General features: G+C 35.6%; 1 protein-coding gene across 1 annotated transcript in view; it reads left to right on the plus strand.

The window, feature by feature from the left end:
• Window positions 1-8,729, plus strand: part of LOC111511015 (intermembrane lipid transfer protein Vps13) — a 1,108,316-nt gene extending 1,099,587 nt beyond the window's left edge. The window contains 1 exon segment of the mRNA XM_074170346.1: window positions 8,412-8,729. Within this exon segment, the coding sequence (XP_074026447.1) occupies window positions 8,412-8,621 (210 nt within the window). The 3' untranslated portion in view covers window positions 8,622-8,729.
• Window positions 8,730-18,227: the final 9,498 nt, after the last annotated feature.

Raw genomic sequence — 18,227 nt, forward strand, 5'->3', positions numbered from 1 at the left:
AATCAGGGTTTTTCCCTGGCTTCAGAACTGGCACCGCAATGCTTTTCTTCCAGTCTTCAATCTCTTCGTTTCCAGTCCAAACATCATTGAATATTTCTAATAGAAATTTTTTAGCTGTAGGTGGTAGATTCCAAAGCATATCATATGTTATTTGATCGAGACCAGGTGACGATTTGTTTGAGTCTTTTAACGCAAAATCCAGTTCGTTTAAGGATATTGGTGCAGATACTATATCTCTATGTGATGATCGTTGGCTGATTTTGGGTTCACTTCGAAATCTGTTTCCTTGTTTACCCAACATGGTGTGATTCCTTTGAAAAAAATTTCTATCCAGTCACTATTATCGTACGTTGTGCTTGTGGAAGCAATTATATGCATTCGTCTTGCTTGTTGCCATAAACTTGCGGAGGGTGTGCGTATCTTTAAATTCATGAGTATTTGGAAATCGTCCGATCCCAAAGTGTCATTTAGATTTCTGGTGATGCAAGCGTTACGTCTACAGCTGATTTATTTGCTGTCCTAGATATTTTCGTTTGAGATCCGTCATTGAGCAGTATTGCATTCGTGTTGTTCAACGCATTTACCATATTGTTTCCAGAAGTATTGTTTTTGTAAGAACCCCATAATTCATGATGAGCGTTAAAGTATCCTCCAATAATCGTAGCATTACGAATCTTTCCAAATAATTTCTCATAGGTTTGGGTTTTGATTGTTACATCCGGTGGACAATAAACAGTTATGACATTTATACTAGATATGTCGTCATAAATTTTTACAGCACATACTTGGATTTCTTCGGGAATATCTTTATTAGGATAGCAACTCCAGTTTTTCCATCACATCTGTCTTTTCTTATTACCGCGTCCCAAGTTTCAGATATCATAGCGATATCAATTTTAGCTTAGACTATTTTTATTCGAAACCACAGAACGTGCATTCCATTGAAGAATATTTAGCTCTTTAAAATTCATCATCGACATTTTCGTGGTGATTACCGGGTTGGGCAAACGCGATTTTTTTTATGTTCTCAATATCTAATGGGGCTAGTTCTTCAAATGAATCAACTACGCTGAGTATTTTTGCAAGACTGATAAAAACCCTGCTATAAATTCTTCTCGTTCATTGTTTATGTTATTTTCTGTGGGAGGTAAAGAAATGGGATTCTCTGGTCCAAATCTGAATGGAAACATAGGCGGGTTATCTACATTTGTAAGAGGTGATGACGCTTTTCGTTTCTTTTGCACGTTTCCTACTTCCGCAGTGGAATGGGTGTTGTTGGAAATTTGTGTTCTTGTTGTGGTTGTATACTGAGTATTTAGTCTTTGTGATGTGATCGGTTGAGACATGAATATAATTTCTCCTCGGTTGGTCGCTGTAAAGAGGTGGAAAATCTTGATCTGAATTTAAATCTAAAATCTGACGGGTATTGTTTGTTTTTAATGTAGAAGCGTACGTATTGCGACTGATAGTTTTTGCTTCGAAAAAAGTAATATTTTCTTCGGCCATTTTTTTCTTGATTTCCTCTTGTTTTTTATAGATTGGACAGATCCTGGATATAGATTTATGACCATTCGTCTTACAATATATGCCACAGTTGTCTTGCGGATCCCGGCAAAGATGTGTTTCATCTTTTTCCTTTCCACAGTTTATACATAATGTGATGGTGCTTCGGCATTGTTTAGAGACATGTCCATATTTTAAACAATTGAAACATTGTGTGACTTTATGTACATACGGTTCAACGTTGCATGCGACGGAATTAATAAATATTTGAGATGGTAAAATATTACCTTCAAAAGTTACTATGATAGTTTGTCTCGATACTACTATGTCTTCTCCATTCCTATTAATTTTTCTACTGATTCTTTTCACTTTAGTTATAGTAATAGGGGATAGAAAATTCGAACAAAGATAATTTTCATCAAAGCTGGTGTCTACCTGTTTGATGACTCCCTTTCTGTATAATAAATTATTAGGAATATATGTCTCTAAATTTTCTTTTGGAAGTTCTGTATTCATAACTAATTTATTAGCATCCCTGATGCTGTTCATTTGCACTCTTATTCTATTTTTGCCTACTCTATCAATTTTTTTGATGTTTTGTAATCTTAGTTTTTGATGCAATGTATATGACCTACGGCCATGGGATGTAATTTACCAATATTTTGGTCATTAATCTTCTCAATGAAAACATATACCATGTCTGAATATACGTTGGGTTTTTGAAAATTGAATACTTTACTTTTTTGTTGTGTATTTTCATGTGTACTATCAGATTCAGTGTTTAGTTCCAATTGTTGACCGGTTGATTTTGGAAACTGCGATTGCTGAATCGATGAATGATCTTCGCTGGTTGGACCCCCTTCATTGGGTGGTGGTTCATTGTCCATGATGGGTACACTGACACTTCACAATTTGAATGTATTTTATAATCAACTCACTTGATTTTATAGTAACACTTCGTCAGAAATTGACGAGGTAAAATAGCACATCTACACTGTATATCGGAACAGATGTTGACTGATAATGAAAGTTACTAACTGGAAGAAAAAACCCTTTCGAAACAACTATTTTTATAAAAACATTGAAACACACGAAAGAAAAATATTTCCGAAACAACTACTTTTATATAAACATTGAATTATACAAAAACCACTTTACCCTATTCAGTTCGTACTCCAAACATTCGTTATGGAATGGAAACAGGTATCATTCACAAGATTGCTACACAATGTGGTGTATTTCACTTACATAGAACAGCATCGTCCTCAATGGCGGACATCGATGTTTCCGTAATGAGGCACTTGCCTTGTTGCCGCTTGTCACGTGACAAAGCGAGGGAATGTCAAAAATTGAGTATGAAATTAATCATTTTGGAATAGATACGACAGATAGAATTTGTACAACACTATCAACAGAAATAATATTGTATCTGTTTTGAAAATTTAAAAGATACATAATAAAATCATTAGAATCAATATATATGAAACAGAACTGTAGCTAAATTTGGAACTATGTATTAAAATTGTAACTTAACTAGTATTAGAAATATGAAACTTCGAAATTTGAATTTGTGACAATTAGTACATAGTTGGTATCCCGGAAAAAGAGGATTGTTCATTTTTTTTTGTCAACAATGGAAATTCTTTGCCAAGTCTCGAAGAGAGAAGCCACGCTTTTTGATGCTCCATAATTTATTGAAAATTAATTAAGATACAATCAGAAAAAAAGTGTTATACAAGTATAAATTATAATTGAACTAATACTATCTAATACCTTCAAAAGCAAATCCAAAAAGTGAGGAGATCAAGAATATTTCCTTGTAGCAGATTTCCGTTTTTCAAGTCCAGTTATAAGAACTGATATTTGACATTTTCACAATAAAGTGCGTTCTGTATTTCATTCACGGTTGGTTAGCATAAAACGCATTTTCAAGCCTAGATTGATGATTTGCGAGTTCTTATAATTCTTCAAATCTTTTACAAGTTTATTATGTTAACTTGTTCTGTATTCATATTTCGATTATATCTTTTCTAAAATTTATCCACAGATCGTGTTGGTTCCTGGTATGTTATATTTTATTTGGACAAGACTCCACCTGAGATAAAAATGTGTTTTTTATAGTGCATCCTCACTGAATCCATCTGAAGTGTTGAGGAAAATTCCTATATATATTAAGATATAGGCATTTAAACTCAACAAAGGAGACAACCAAAATCTAAATATAACATTATTAATAAACAAAGTCAACAATAAAATGAATGAAATCAAAACTTACTTCTCATTTATACAAAGGACCACGCACACTCCTTATGCAAAATGGCTTTCTGTCGAATCGCTTGAAATTTTAATATTTTGTTGAGCTCGATCTACTGATCAAAAGTCATCATAGGCACAAAAAAAATTCAATGTATAGTTTTCGAAATACAAGGTGTCAAAGCTGGAAAATACCACTTTCAGACCAATATTAGCTAGTTAATATCACACATATTTATTGGTAGAATTGAAAAAAACTAAATCTGTTCTGTTTCTGTTTTATAATCTGTTTTTCCATTAATCAGCTGTCGCCCCGATACGAACGACAACTCTCAGAAGTTGAGAAACTTGTGCGAGCTAAGGACTAACGAGGTCTTACCTTTTAACGTGTGATTCCCAACATGGAGTCTATAGTTCTAATCTCAGACCAAACTTTCATATATATGTTAAGAGCTTTGAAGAATAATATACAGGATGAATCGTTATTATTTTTGGGTACTATAAAATGAAAAATGAAACTCTAAAATGAATTGACGCTTTCATGCATATTGTTAAAAAAAATCACAATAACTCATTCAAATGTTTCTAGTTGAAGCCACAATACACCGAAAATATTAGATTTATTATTTCATATAGAGCGATTCACAATACTCGTTGTGATATATATTATTGTTTCGCAATGATTCGTTTTTTACATTTCAACAAAATTTTCACTCGAAACATTTCGCCCTGTATACTAAATTTTGACACAAACTCTTTTATATTTTAGCATTCCATAGTGAATATGATTTGTGAATTTGAGTAAAACTTACAGAAAATTCGTGTGTACCGTTTTCTATTTATAACCTGGCATAGTCAAGTAGGCATATTTTTCAAGGATATTGAAAATGTAATTTCGCTCTCGGTTTTGAAAAGACGGCGACCCAATTTGCCTTATCCCACAATAATAAACCATATCGCACGAGGTTGTTCAAAATAAAAGCGTAATTTACTATGTATACAAAGTGAGTTGAGAAAAAATCGTAAGACTTTACCTTGTTTCGGATCATAATTTTTCGACTTGACGACACTTTTTTGATATTATAATATAATTTTCGGGAGCTAGATCTCTCACATAGTTCAGATAATTGGCTCAAAATACAATTCAGAAATCAAGATACCTCTAAAGCTCTGTTGTAACCGGCAAAATGTCGTTCTTCAGGTCAAAGAAGATAAAAAAGTTCAATTTGTTCAGCTGTAATCGTTCTTATGCTCTACTCACCATTTCCACTCTCTCACTAGAAATGATGGAATATATGGGGAGATATCTTATCCCGTTGCTAATTTTGAATCCAAACCCTAGGTAGATCAGTTGATACCTAGAGCAATCGCCGTGTAAGCGAGGGTGAGGTTTTTTTCCGATATTCCATCGTTCTTCTGATTTATCCGAATTTCACGATTTATTTGACATTAAATAATGAATTAACCATGAATTTCATACCAGTTCAGTTGTTCAAAAATACATATGAAAAATTTGTTTGATATTCTAATTATTTGTCACAATCTGTACTATCTGGGTATATCCTAACGCGGAAAATTTTGCACGTCATTATGGTTCAGCTGTCTCCAGTTTCCATTCCTCTTATGTAAATTGTTCTATTTCTACTCTTGCTTTAACAATATTGACTTCATCCACTTTTTCCAGTAAAGTTCTAGCTAATTCTTCTGATAGATTTGGTATAGATACACGATATCTGTTGATCAATCCACCAGCTATTTTTAAAAAATAATTCAGATGAACGGCGTGATGTAATGAAATTGTTCCTTTGAACAATTCGAACATTGATTTCAAGTGTCGATTTCGTACTTCTACTATCGATCTGGAGTTCGTGATGATTCTTGAATTATTAGCTTCTGCAGTTGAAAACTGTTTCTGATTGCGTCTCAAAATTGGTGGAATATAGCTACTGATACCCATTTCTTCCAACATACCTACCGAATCGCGGTACCCTCTATTCATTATTAAAATATCGTCTCTTTGAAACCAATTTGTCATTGGTATCCTAAAACTACTAGATTTTTCAATTTTGTTATAGGTACAGGCAATACACGAGATTGCTTTAGGTAGTTGTAGATTAAAATTGTACAATACAAGTACAAGTAAATTATGTTATGTGATTTGCTATGTAATCTTGCCTCGTTATAGATGAAAATCCAATATTGTTAGGAATAAATTGTTGCATAAGGGACATTTTCACATTGAAAATAATTAAAATGGTATTTTGCCTAGAAGAATAATTGAAAATAATGTTTAGGAACTCATCGGTCAAGCCTTGTCGCATTTTTACAAAGATAAGTAATAAATGTTTTTCTGGAATTGTCCTGTTCTGCGCTTGTGCAACTGGATCACAAAAAGTCTGCAAATCTCGGAATTGCTCTTTTGTTAATGAAGTTAGGGTTTTAGAGTCTACATCACTGATTTCACCAATATTTTCAAAATTTCCATAGTTTTGGGAATTTCTTGAAACCATATCACGAAGTTTTTCCAAAAACACCTGCATTGCTGGACCTCTCACAGTATATGGACTATTCACACATTGCAAACCATCTTGCAACAATGAAAAAATGTTATCATTTTCATTCATCTAAATGATGTTGACAGCAATTCGAAATGAATATATTTTTTCTCAAAAAAACATGAACTCTAAACTGTAGCGACACTCTCTGTCAGCATTACAAATGCAGCATGTGTGGCTTGAAATTTGAGTGCAAATATTGAGACGAAGACTAGCTGTATTACTTCATCATTAACTGATATCGAACAGTTCAAACAAATCCTAGTAGCATTATCAATATCGATATGAGGTCTCCCTGCAGCATCTCGCCTCGTGAAAGCAATTTCACGTATTGTTGCATTTTCCTCTCCACAAATAAATGAAGTATATCTGGCGCAATTTTTTTATCACAAATGAAACAGTTAATGCTATTTATGAAAGGCATCGTATTCAAATTAGCAAAATTTTCGAAACAAATTTCCCGATGACATTGAAGTTTCAGGAAATGTATATATTTTCAAGAGAAAAAGTTAAGCAACTCTTATTGTCAAAAAACTGCTACACTGTTGAGGAGTTTCAGCCGTAACTTTATTTTCATGTGAAGTGTACGGTTTATTTAATACACACCTTTTTTATTTATACACACGTAGAATTATTAATTTTGATATATTTTATGTTTATACTTTATATTATTTAGAATAATTGTGTGTGACGTGGATGTTCTATACTTATCCAGAGACATTTTAATCATTCTAGTCATTTAATATGTATATATCATTTCTCTATTTGAATTTATTGACGTTTTTCTCTTTTTTAATTGCATTATCATACTGTTGATGTGCAAATTAATTTGTGAAAATAAAGGAATTATTATTATTATTATTATAAACATCTACCGATTCAGAAGTGTGAATATGCATTATTTGACAACTGTCAACTGAATTTAGCATCGTATAGTTTTTTGTTTTCATAGGCTAGGTACTCAGTGATGTCCGTTGTGATTTCTCATACTGATTTGCATACATTCCTGTCAAATGAAGGAGACCGAAAAAATATTTAATCCGAAACAAAAGCCTAACTATTTTTTCTCAGCTCAACTTGTATAAACAATTGATTATGTTTTATTTTGAACAATCTCGTGCGATATGATTTATTATTGTGGGATAAGGCAAATTGGGTCGGCATCTTTTCAAAATTCATCTACCGAGAGCGAAATCATTTTCAATATCCTTGAAAAAAATTCCTACTTGATATGCCAGGTTATAAATAGAAAACGGTACATACAAATTTTCTGTAAGTCAAAATTTAGTATACAGGGCAAAATGTAGCAAAATATTTCAAAATCCTATAAATAGATATGAGTTATTTGAATCACTCTTTTGATCATTTCTGATTTTTGTTGAAATATAAAAAACAAATAATTGCGAAACAATAACGAAACGAAAATTGTGAATCGCTCTATATAAAATAATAAATATTATTGGGCCGATTTGTGGTAAATTGCGAAATCATGTTTGTTGTTAGTTTTTGTAACGTGAGGTACAAAAAGTTTATCAAATGTTTGATTTCTATTCAATTGTTAATTTTATCATTTTTGTGAATGAAGTTCACGTATTGAAGAAATGACTAATTGATGATGTTTTTCTGTAAAGTAGGCTATAACATCGTCAACATACCTATACCAATAATGCATTTTTTGAAAACTGAGTGTTGAATATTTTTTTCGAGGTTGCCCATGAAAACTTCAGCAAGAGCGGGGCTTAGAAATAATTTCAATTTCCAATAACTTTCATATTCATGATTTTCTTCGATGAGAGAACATACATTTGGATAGGTGTTAGATCAGAAATATGTAACTTTTTCGAAAGCTGAAGGATTATTGTGCTGATGTTTACTCTTTAACAAGAAACATTCACACGTCCACTAATAATGTTTTTAAAGAATATGCTGAGACATATTTATTTTTGTTCACCTTAGTTTATTCAATAGTAATCTGAATTTTATTCCAACCATATTGTTGAAGAACTTTCTTTATAGATATGTGATTTGTAAGAAACACAAAAGTTTACCCGGTTTGTCATGATTTTGTGAAAAACACTCATCAAAACACTTAAATTTCAGGTAGAATGGTCCTACACATGGTCGGAAATTCCATATCCACCAAAACTGGTTCAAAAAGGACTATCAATCACCACTATACCCAAGAAGAAGAAGATATTTGGAACACATGAAATTGGAAAAACCATCATCCTAGGTGATCCTAAACTTAAAGAGGATATATGCTTAAAAATAGAATCTCTCAGGAACTATTACAACTCATTCACACTTTAATGAAATACAGAATTTATTGTTATTTCGTAACTTAGCTTTTCAGAACGATGTATATTAACAAGCTTTGAGCCTTCAAATTTCATGAAATTAAATAAATTTCAAGACTCAGTTTTCAAATGTTTATTTGTGAAATTATAAAACAACGATAAAAATAAAAACAACAATAAAATTAATTTGTGCTCCGGGGCGACTTCATTGATTCCAGATGAATAAAAATAAATTTTAACAAAAACAAAAAGCCGCACTCACTTATTTACTTTCGTAAATGATGAACCATTATAAAGCATATGATAAAGAATACATACTAATATTATATTGAGTTTGAATCAAAGAACTGTATTTTGATGATCACTTTATTATAAGATGTTCAGAGAAACAGTTGAAAAACTGTTTATACCAGCTGACCTCTCAAACTTCGTACTGCCTTAGAATTAATAAAAGTAATTAAGTTAATAACTTTTAATATTGAATTCGTCAAGCACAATATCGGACCATATTATCATGGCATGATTTGATAAGTAATTTATACTTAGAAGTATAATGAAAAAATACTTATTCAAAAATTTCAACAAAATATCGAATTTACCATGTTTCTAAAAAATTGGACCAAATGTAAAAAAAACAACCCAAAATTAAAAATGGAAATTGAAATTTCATCATTTTTTAATAAAGTATACTAGTATTGTACTATTATGGCGTCATGTCAATTCATAGATTCATTTGTAGAAGAGGTAATCCAGCATAAAAACTCTGATAATGGATCAAAGCTCTGCAGAGCTGAAAAAGAATGAAACCAGCTATCTGAGAACTAGATTCGAACCGAATTCAACAGTTTTGCTGCATTCGTCACACAAAATGGTTCAAGAATCCACCAGAAGCAAGTCAAATGGGACGAATATGGGAAAAAAAATTGGTTTAAAATCTTTTTTCCGTTAACCAGCAGTCGCACCCCTACGAACGACAACCCTCAGAAGTCGAAACTTGTACGAGCTAAGGATTAACGAGGTCTTACCTTTTAACGTGTGATTCCTAACACGGAAAGAATAATTAAATGAATTGAAGGGGTTATATTTTTAGGAGTGATTAATTTTTGGGAAAAAAAGTTTTTGGGTTTCTACTACTCCATCTTGATACAAAAAAAGAAGGATGAGAGAATTTTCCAAAGAAAGGAAGGAAGTAACTCTATACATGGATGTGTAGATCATGCAAAGAAGTAACTTTCAGACACAAATTGAAAGAAAGTCCTCCTGAAACAGCTACTTTCATATAAACATTGAATTATACGAAAGAAAAAATTCTTTCGAAACAAATACTTCTATATATGAACACTGAATTATACAGAAGATACTCTTCTCTACTCAGTTTGTATTTCAAACATTCGTTGTGGAATAAAAATCAGATATCATTCACATGAGTTCTACTTTAAATGAATGGTAACAAATTGCACTTACATAGAACACTGCCATCCTCACTGGTATACACCGATGTTTCGCCTTCAGACACTTGCCCTAAGGCTCTTCAGTACCAAATTAGATAACATTATAGAAAATACATTATAGAAAATATGATATATATTTTTTTTTAAATATAACCTCTTCAATTCAAATAAGATTCCTCTTGGCTGGGATTAAATCAAATAGGTGAATGAATGTCATTAAGATGTCATCGATGACATAAGCAGATCAAGCTTATTCCGTGAGATTAAAAAATCGTAATTCATGAATGAAGTGTGTGTATTTTCTATAATGTTATCCAATTTGGAACTGAAGAGCCTTAGGGCAAGTGTCTTAAGGCGAAACATCGGTGTATACCAGTGAGGATGGCAGTGTTCTATGTAAGTGCAATTTGTTACCATTCATTTAAAGTAGAACTCATGTGAATGATATCTGATTTTTATTCCACAACGAATGTTTGAAATACAAACTGAGTAGAGAAAAGTATCTTCTGTATAATTCAGTGTTCATATAGAAGTATTTGTTTTGAAAGAATTTTTTCTTTCGTATAATTAAATGTTTATATGAAAGTAGCTGTTTCAGGAGGACTTTCTTTCAGTTTGTGTCTGAAAGTTACTTCTTTGCATGATCTACACATCCATGTATAGAGTTCCTTCCTTCCTTTCTTTGGAAGACTCCCTCATCCTTCTTTTTTTGTATCAAGATGGAGTAGTAGAAAGCCAAAAACTTTCTTTCTCAAAAAATAATTAAATCTATTGAAAGTGCTTTGGAGGTAATTCTTACTCAACAGTGCCCGAACAAGAGAAATATCTCCTGTATATCAAGAGTATGAAATAACATACTCTCATTGTTGAAATGGAGTATAGAACAGTCATCCTTTAAGTTATGTCTTCCGATCATCAAGATGCGGAAGCTTGACACCAAACCACTTCCTCATTGGAAAGTTCAGTGAAGTGAATCCACTGGGTGTTTCTGATAATACAGCCTAACCTGACACTTCTGGACTTTTCATTGTGGGGCTTTTATAAAGACAAGATATTCGGTTAGCATTCTTGGACGGACTTCGCGACCAAGAAACGAGGCAGGCCTTGACACTAGCTCATCCCAAACATCTCGTGGATGCACTGGCAAGCGCTCTGGATTTCGAGGCTGCAAAACAATCCTGCAAGAGCCAGAGCAAAGTTCGAGCTATCGAGGAAGATGGACAAGTGCCTGCTGATATTGAGGCCACCATTAGAAAAGTAATGAAAGAACTGTTGCCTGAGAGGAAAAAAATAAGATGTTGGAACTGTGGGAAAATTGGACATGTGCGTAGTAAATGTCCAGCTTTCAAAGAATCGACATCAAATCAGGAAAACTAGAGGGGGTCGATGAGAAGGGGCAATCGTCGGCCTGTACCCAGCAAGCCCCCGTAAAAAACGCATATTTTGCCGTTCTCCAACGACAAGACAAAGGTGTTGTCGTAGACGGCCTCATCAACAAAGAGCCTTGCACCATGCTGCTAGATACAGGTGCGACGAGAACCATTCTTGGGCCAACCTTTGCCAAAACACCGGCAAGAATTGAACCGTCAAGCTGGAAGCTACGCACCGCAACAGGGGAGCGGAAGCTTGACACCAAACCACTTCCTCATTGGAAAGTTCAGTGAAGTGAATCCACTGGGTATTTCTGATAATACATATTTTCATTTGAGAAAATATGGCGAGTGGCACAAAGATATAAAATATGGACCTTTTCTGGAAACTGTGGATACGGAATTGCGTACCCTCGCTGATAAATACGTGGCAATAAGAAATAAGTGGCAATTCAACAGCAGTGATGTTGAAGAAGAGGCATCGTCATTATTGGGGATGATAGTTTTCCCAAAAACTCATGGCCAACAGGAAAAGTTAAGCAAATTTTTCTTGCTCTCGATAGCAGAGTACGGGTAGTCGAAATGACTACAGCAAGGAGTTTATCCTCGCCTCATTACGAAAATTATTTTGTTGAAGCCAAAGTAGTCATTTGTGAGCCCCGGAGGATGTGAATTAAATTCACATCTAGTATTAAAAAGTTGAGATTGTTATTTGTTTTATATAGTTACCATTATTATTGTCAGTTTTGTTTCTGAATAAAAGCAAAAAAGTCAAATGAAATCGTATTTTGCCGAAAATAAAAAGTTTGCAAACACACCTAACCTGACACTTCTGGACTTTTCATTGTGGGGCTTTTATAAAGACAAGATATTCGCCTCAATTTTCGGCATTATTAGCGAATTGAAATAAACAATAAGGAGGGATTGCATGCTTACAAATTCACAAATGCCTGAAAATGGGCATAAAAATACTATTGCCAGAGCGAATATGTGTTTATGTCACGATGGACGACATTCTGAACATTAAATGAAATAGTTTGAACAACGGAAATGGTTTGTGTATTACATGTTCTTCCGATATGTGGAGTTCTAGACCAAAAAAAAAATTGGTACCTGCTTTTTTGAAATATCTTTGACCGGTATGAACATACTGTGATGGTGAAAAAAAAGTCGGGAAACACATGAGTTGTAATATATAGCGTAATTTGTTATTACAGTGGCTACAAAAACCGCTTAAAAAAATAGTTTTAAGTTAAATCTAATCAACGAAACGTTCCATTGAAAATTGGTTCATATCGGATTATAAGAAGTATGAAACGTATTGAAAGTTCCTTTGTTTTTTTTTATATAATCCGAAATAGAGACGGTTGAGCTAAAAATCGAAATTTGACAATTCTAGTTTTTGATGATATTTTCGATCTGAAAACAGATTACTCTAGTTCTTTAAAATAGGAAACTTTTATCGAATTCATTTGAAATAGCAGGATCAGCTGAAAAAAAGGTCAGTATATTCCCAAAAAATGATGTAACTTCATCGTTATTAGTCAAAACAAATCAAAAAATTGCAACAATTTTGGTGAAATTAGTGACACGTGTGAATCGTTTTATTTGTTCCACGCGCCAGTATACGGGTGTCTGCAGTATGCTGTAAATGCCCTCTTTCAGTAGCCCCACTGTGATTTAAAAGTGCATATAGATTATAACAACAAGTAGCCACATTTTCTGCTGCAAAATTGTCCGTATCCAATGCTTCTAGAGGAAATATGATAATATCATTCAATTTGCCTCTAAATCTTTTCGTTGGAGATAATCTTTTTGAATGAATTACTAAAATATGGGGAAACTGCATTTCGTACACGTCGGTTCTTCATTTCCATCCAAAGTTTTTTTTCTTGCAAACGAATCCAAGCATTGCTACAAACTCAATTGGTCGGTTCTTTGTGGTATGGAGAAAGACAAATCTCAGAAAGAATCAAAGGTTTCTGATCAGTGTCCACAGTGGATTTCATTTGACCAACGAAATTATCTACAATCTTAGAGTTATGCATACTCAAATATGTGAGCCATGACTCTTGTACATTTCAGCTGTCACTCAATTTTTCGTCAATCTCCGTTAAAATCAGTTTAGGTTAATTATATATTAATTATATTAAGGTCTTCATGTAAACCTTCTAAAAGATAACGAAGAAACTCCTGGGCGTATTGATTGAAATTACCCATGAATCGAGGAGCAAAACTTTATTTACTACTCCATCAAATGAATTCTGACCACAACTCCTTGAACTTCTACAAACGCTTGGATTAAAGCACCCTACTTACTAGAAATGCTAGTATTGATATCTTTCATGAATTCATCCTTTTTCAATATTTCAATAACCATCTCGTATTTGATAAACATTGGATTACGCTGTTCATGAAACAGGTGTTACCAATATTTTTCAAACCATTAAACCCAAGGGTTTAGACTGAAGAATTTATCACTGAACAATTCGAAATATCTTTGAAACCCATTTCAGAATGTTGCTGAGAGAAAGTATTTTTTCCATTTGCTTTTGTTTTAATTCCATAAAGTGACTTGTAATTACAAACCACCAGAGAGGTAATAACCTCTCTTTTCTTTATAAAGTTGGTTTTCAAGAAACATGTAAATTTCATCAAGTTTTTTGGAATCAAGAAGAGTACCGAAAAACGAAGCCCCATTTATCTTTGGATGGCTTTACTAATTTTTTGAATGGGAAAAGATGTGGCTCTTGATTCGTGAGTTTCATCGGTTACCTTTTTTTCAATTTCATTGATGAAAGATAAGGCTTCAGAGCCAAAAACACCAAAAATTTCAACAGCTATTGGGCGAAAGATATAATTATTTCCCTAATTCTGATATTTCCGTAGCAACAGCACCAGCTTTCGCAGAAGTAGCAGGAAGATGGCAAGTTGCTAATGTATCTACACAAGTAAAGTCCCAAACAACAGATTTATCATTTTTCCATGGAACAAGTGTCGTACCGTTTTCCGTCGTCTCGACTTGTGCCTATGGGTTCTAAAATCGCAGGAATTTTTGCTGAAGTTAAACCCTTTTGATTAATTAGATCTGTAATAAATCTGAAGCCGGATCTGACCGATATCTTAGAGAGCAAACGCATGACTCATCGGTAATGCACTCGATAAGCCACCGCGAACAATCTAGACCCGTGCCGAAATCCCTAGAGAGATCCGGAGCGTTCGTTGACGATATAAAAAGGCCGCTCTCCGTCCCGAACAGTAGTCTGTACTTAAAAAGTGAATCGTGCGTTTAAAGAAAGAAATCTAACTGTGAAGATAAATTAAGCGTTAGTTGCTAAGTGTTGTATATAAATTAGTTGTGATAGTGAAATATTGTTAAAAATAAATTGATAAGACAGTTAATCTTCAATTCGTTTCAAATGGTGATCAGAAGTGGATTTTCAAAATAAATTTGTGAACGCTTGGTGGACAGTCTTTGTATTACAGTGAAATTGACTATAAAACTTTCGCACTTTCACGCAGATGGACTGCTGATTCATTGTGTTTCGCGAAGTGGACAGTACCGGACGACGGAAACATAAACTGATAGACCTTTCTCGCGAAAAATAGACTTATGAAAATAAATAAGCATTTCGGACTCCATTAAATAAGTGGACATATTCAGTTTTGAGTAAAATAGACAGTAAGAGATAAAATGTGTTCAAGGAAAGTGCGCCTAGTGGACTTGAAAGTCGCCAAATTGAAGCAAGAATTGGAGGAGAGAAAACTAGATTCTTCCGGAAAGAAATCAGTACTCCAGAAGAGACTATGGGATAACTTGATTGAATCAGGAGAAGATCCCGAAACACATTTATTCGAAGTTTCTGGGGGTGATTTGAGTTTAATAATGAGCAAACTCGATGGGCTTCCACAAAATTCGGTAAGCCTTCAGGAGAAGCTTCTGGAAAACTCGAAGAGTTTGGAAGAAAAACTTCTGGAAAATTCGAAAAGTTTGGAAGATGAATTTCTAGAGAATTCGAACAGCTTGAAGGAAGTACTTCTAGAGAATATAGAAGGCTTGAAGAAAGAGCTTTGTAGTGTGGCGAGACTACTCGAAGAAAGGATAGGAACCATCGAGACAGAGATAAAATCAGGAAGCAAATGAACACAAATGTAGAGGAAATCAATTAGCAAGTTGCAAAACCAAATCGTTAATTCTGCCCACCCTACAGAAACGGTTGCTGAAAACTCAATTCTGGAACTGAAAGATGTCAAACTCAGTTCTGAACCAGGAAAGCTCTCCATCAAGCCGCCCCAGTTCGACGGAAAAACTCCTTGGGCAAATTTTTGCCGACAATTTGAAGCTGCGGCCAGAGCGAATGGATGGAATGCAGGAGAAAAGGCGGTAGCATTAACATTCGCGTTGCGTGGAGAAGCAACAAATATTCTGCAAACCCTCACGGCCCAAGAACAGGAAGACTGTGACCAACTCATAAAGCATCTTGAGCTGCTGTATTGACAGGCCCACCTAGAGCACGTTTACCATTCACAGCTGAAGAACCGCTGCCAGAAATCGGGAGAAGCCCTACAGAAGTTTGAAGCCGACATTGCTCGATTGGTTCGTCTGGCATATCCTGCTACACTGGAGAATGTAATGGAACGGTTAGCATTCTTGGACGGACTTCGCGACCAAGAAACGAAGCAGGCCTTGACACTAGCTCATCCCAAACATCTCGTGGATGCACTGGCAAGCGCTCTGGATTTCGAGGCTGCAAAACAATCCTGCAAGAGCCAGAGCAAAGTTCGAGCTATCGAGGAAGATGGACAAGTGCCTGCTGATATTGAGGCCACCATTAGAAAAGTAATGAAAGAACTGTTGCCTGAGAGAAAAAAATAAGATGTTGGAACTGTGGGAAAATTGGACATGTGCGTAGTAAATGTCCAGCTTTCAAAGAATCGACATCAAATCAGGAAAACTAGAGGGGGTCGATGAGAAGGGGCAATCGTCGGCCTGTACCCAGCAAGCCCCCGTAAAAAACGCATATTTTGCCGTTCTCCAACGACAAGACAAAGGTGTTGTCGTAGACGGCCTCATCAACAAAGAGCCTTGCACCATGCTGCTAGATACAGGTGCGACGAGAACCATTCTTGGGCCAACCTTTGCCAAAACACCGGCAAGAATTGAACCGTCAAGCTGGAAGCTACGCACCGCAACAGGGGAGCCAGCGCCACTGTACTTGGAGAACTACCAATTGAATTGGTGTTGGGCAGCACTAAATTTTAACATCGTGCATTGGAGGCGGACATCGAGGACGTTGCAATCATTGGAATGGACATAATGAATTCCAAAGGGTTCGGGCTGAATTTCCAAGACGGCGTCCTACGTTTCGGCGGAGAAGAGCTGGTGCTTCATGGAAGAAGCGAAGAGACGATAAGGGTCCTATTGGCTGAAAACGTGTGCGTACCTGAAAGGGCTGAAACCATCCTGGAGGCTAGCTTGGACGGAAGTGCGAGCAGCGGCAAGGTGGTAATTTTCGAGCCCAAGATACACGATGAGAAAATTGGATGAGGAATCGCACTTGGGAAGACCCTGTTGCGTGTTGATAAAGTTGTGTCAGGGGTCATGAATGTCAACTACTTTCCAGTGACCTTGATGAAATGAACAATGCTGGGGCACTGTTCGTCCATTTTCTCGGTGATACACAGTGTACGCAGTTCGGTTAGCCAAGCCAACAACTTGCCTAAAGAGTTGGAGAAGTTGATTGACATTTCCTCCAAGGACATACCACCAACTCACCGATCAAAACTGAGGGAGTTAGTCAAGAAGTACCAGGAAATTTTCGACATTGGAGAAGGAAAAGGCGGCAGAACGAATGTGGTTCAGCATATAATCGACACTGGCAATGCCCGACCAATCCGACAATCAGCTAGAAGACTCCCTCTTGCCAAGAGAGAAGAGGCAGACAAGATAGTCAGCGATATGGGAAAAGAAGGAGTCATCGAACCTTCTGACAGCTTCTGGTCTTTCCCAGTCGTGTTAGTGAAGAAGAAGAACGGCTCGACAAGGTTCTGCGTGGATTATCGCCAAATAAATCACTTGACAAAGAAAAACACCCTAGAATTGGTCCCAGAAGATCGAGAAAAGACAGCTTTCACCATCGGCTCAGGATTGTGGCAGTTCACGGTTATGCCATTCGGGCTTTGAAATGCTCCAGCGACCTTCGAAAGATTGATGGAGACGGTTCTCAAAGGGCTCTCATGGAAGACGTGTCTAGTGTATCTCGACGATATAATCGTGGTCGGAAAATCGTTCGACGATCACTTGAAAAATCTGGAGGAGGTATTCATGCGTCTGAGGAGTTCTGGATTGAAACTTAGTCCCAAGAAATGCCATCTGTTGCAGAAATATGTCCGTTACCTTGGTCACGTTGTCTCTGGGTAAGGAGTGGCGGTAGACGAACAAAAGATCAAAGCAGTTAAGGAATGGCCCATTCCAAAAGATATACACCAGCTTCGGAGCTTCCTTGGTTTATGCACCTACTACCGCCGATATGTGCTGGGGTTTGCCAACATCGCCAAACCATTGACCCGACTCACAGAAGGGCAGATCCAGTTCCAGTGGTCTGAGGAATGCCAAGACTCATTCAAGAAGTTGAAAACAGCTTTGATCAACGTTTCTGTTTTGACCTGACGGGAAGTTGATTTTGGATACGGACGCCAGCAAAGAGAGGACTTGGAGCAGTCCTTTCTCAGCTCCAGGATGGACAGGAGAAAGTTATTGGCTACTTCAGCAAAACGCTCAGTAAACCAAAGCGCAAT

The sequence above is a fragment of the Leptinotarsa decemlineata genome, unplaced genomic scaffold (genome assembly GCF_025532065.1).
Source record: "Leptinotarsa decemlineata unplaced genomic scaffold, Ldec_3_MD MMD2_P_RNA_scaffold_8, whole genome shotgun sequence".
Lineage (NCBI taxonomy): Eukaryota > Metazoa > Arthropoda > Insecta > Coleoptera > Chrysomelidae > Leptinotarsa > Leptinotarsa decemlineata.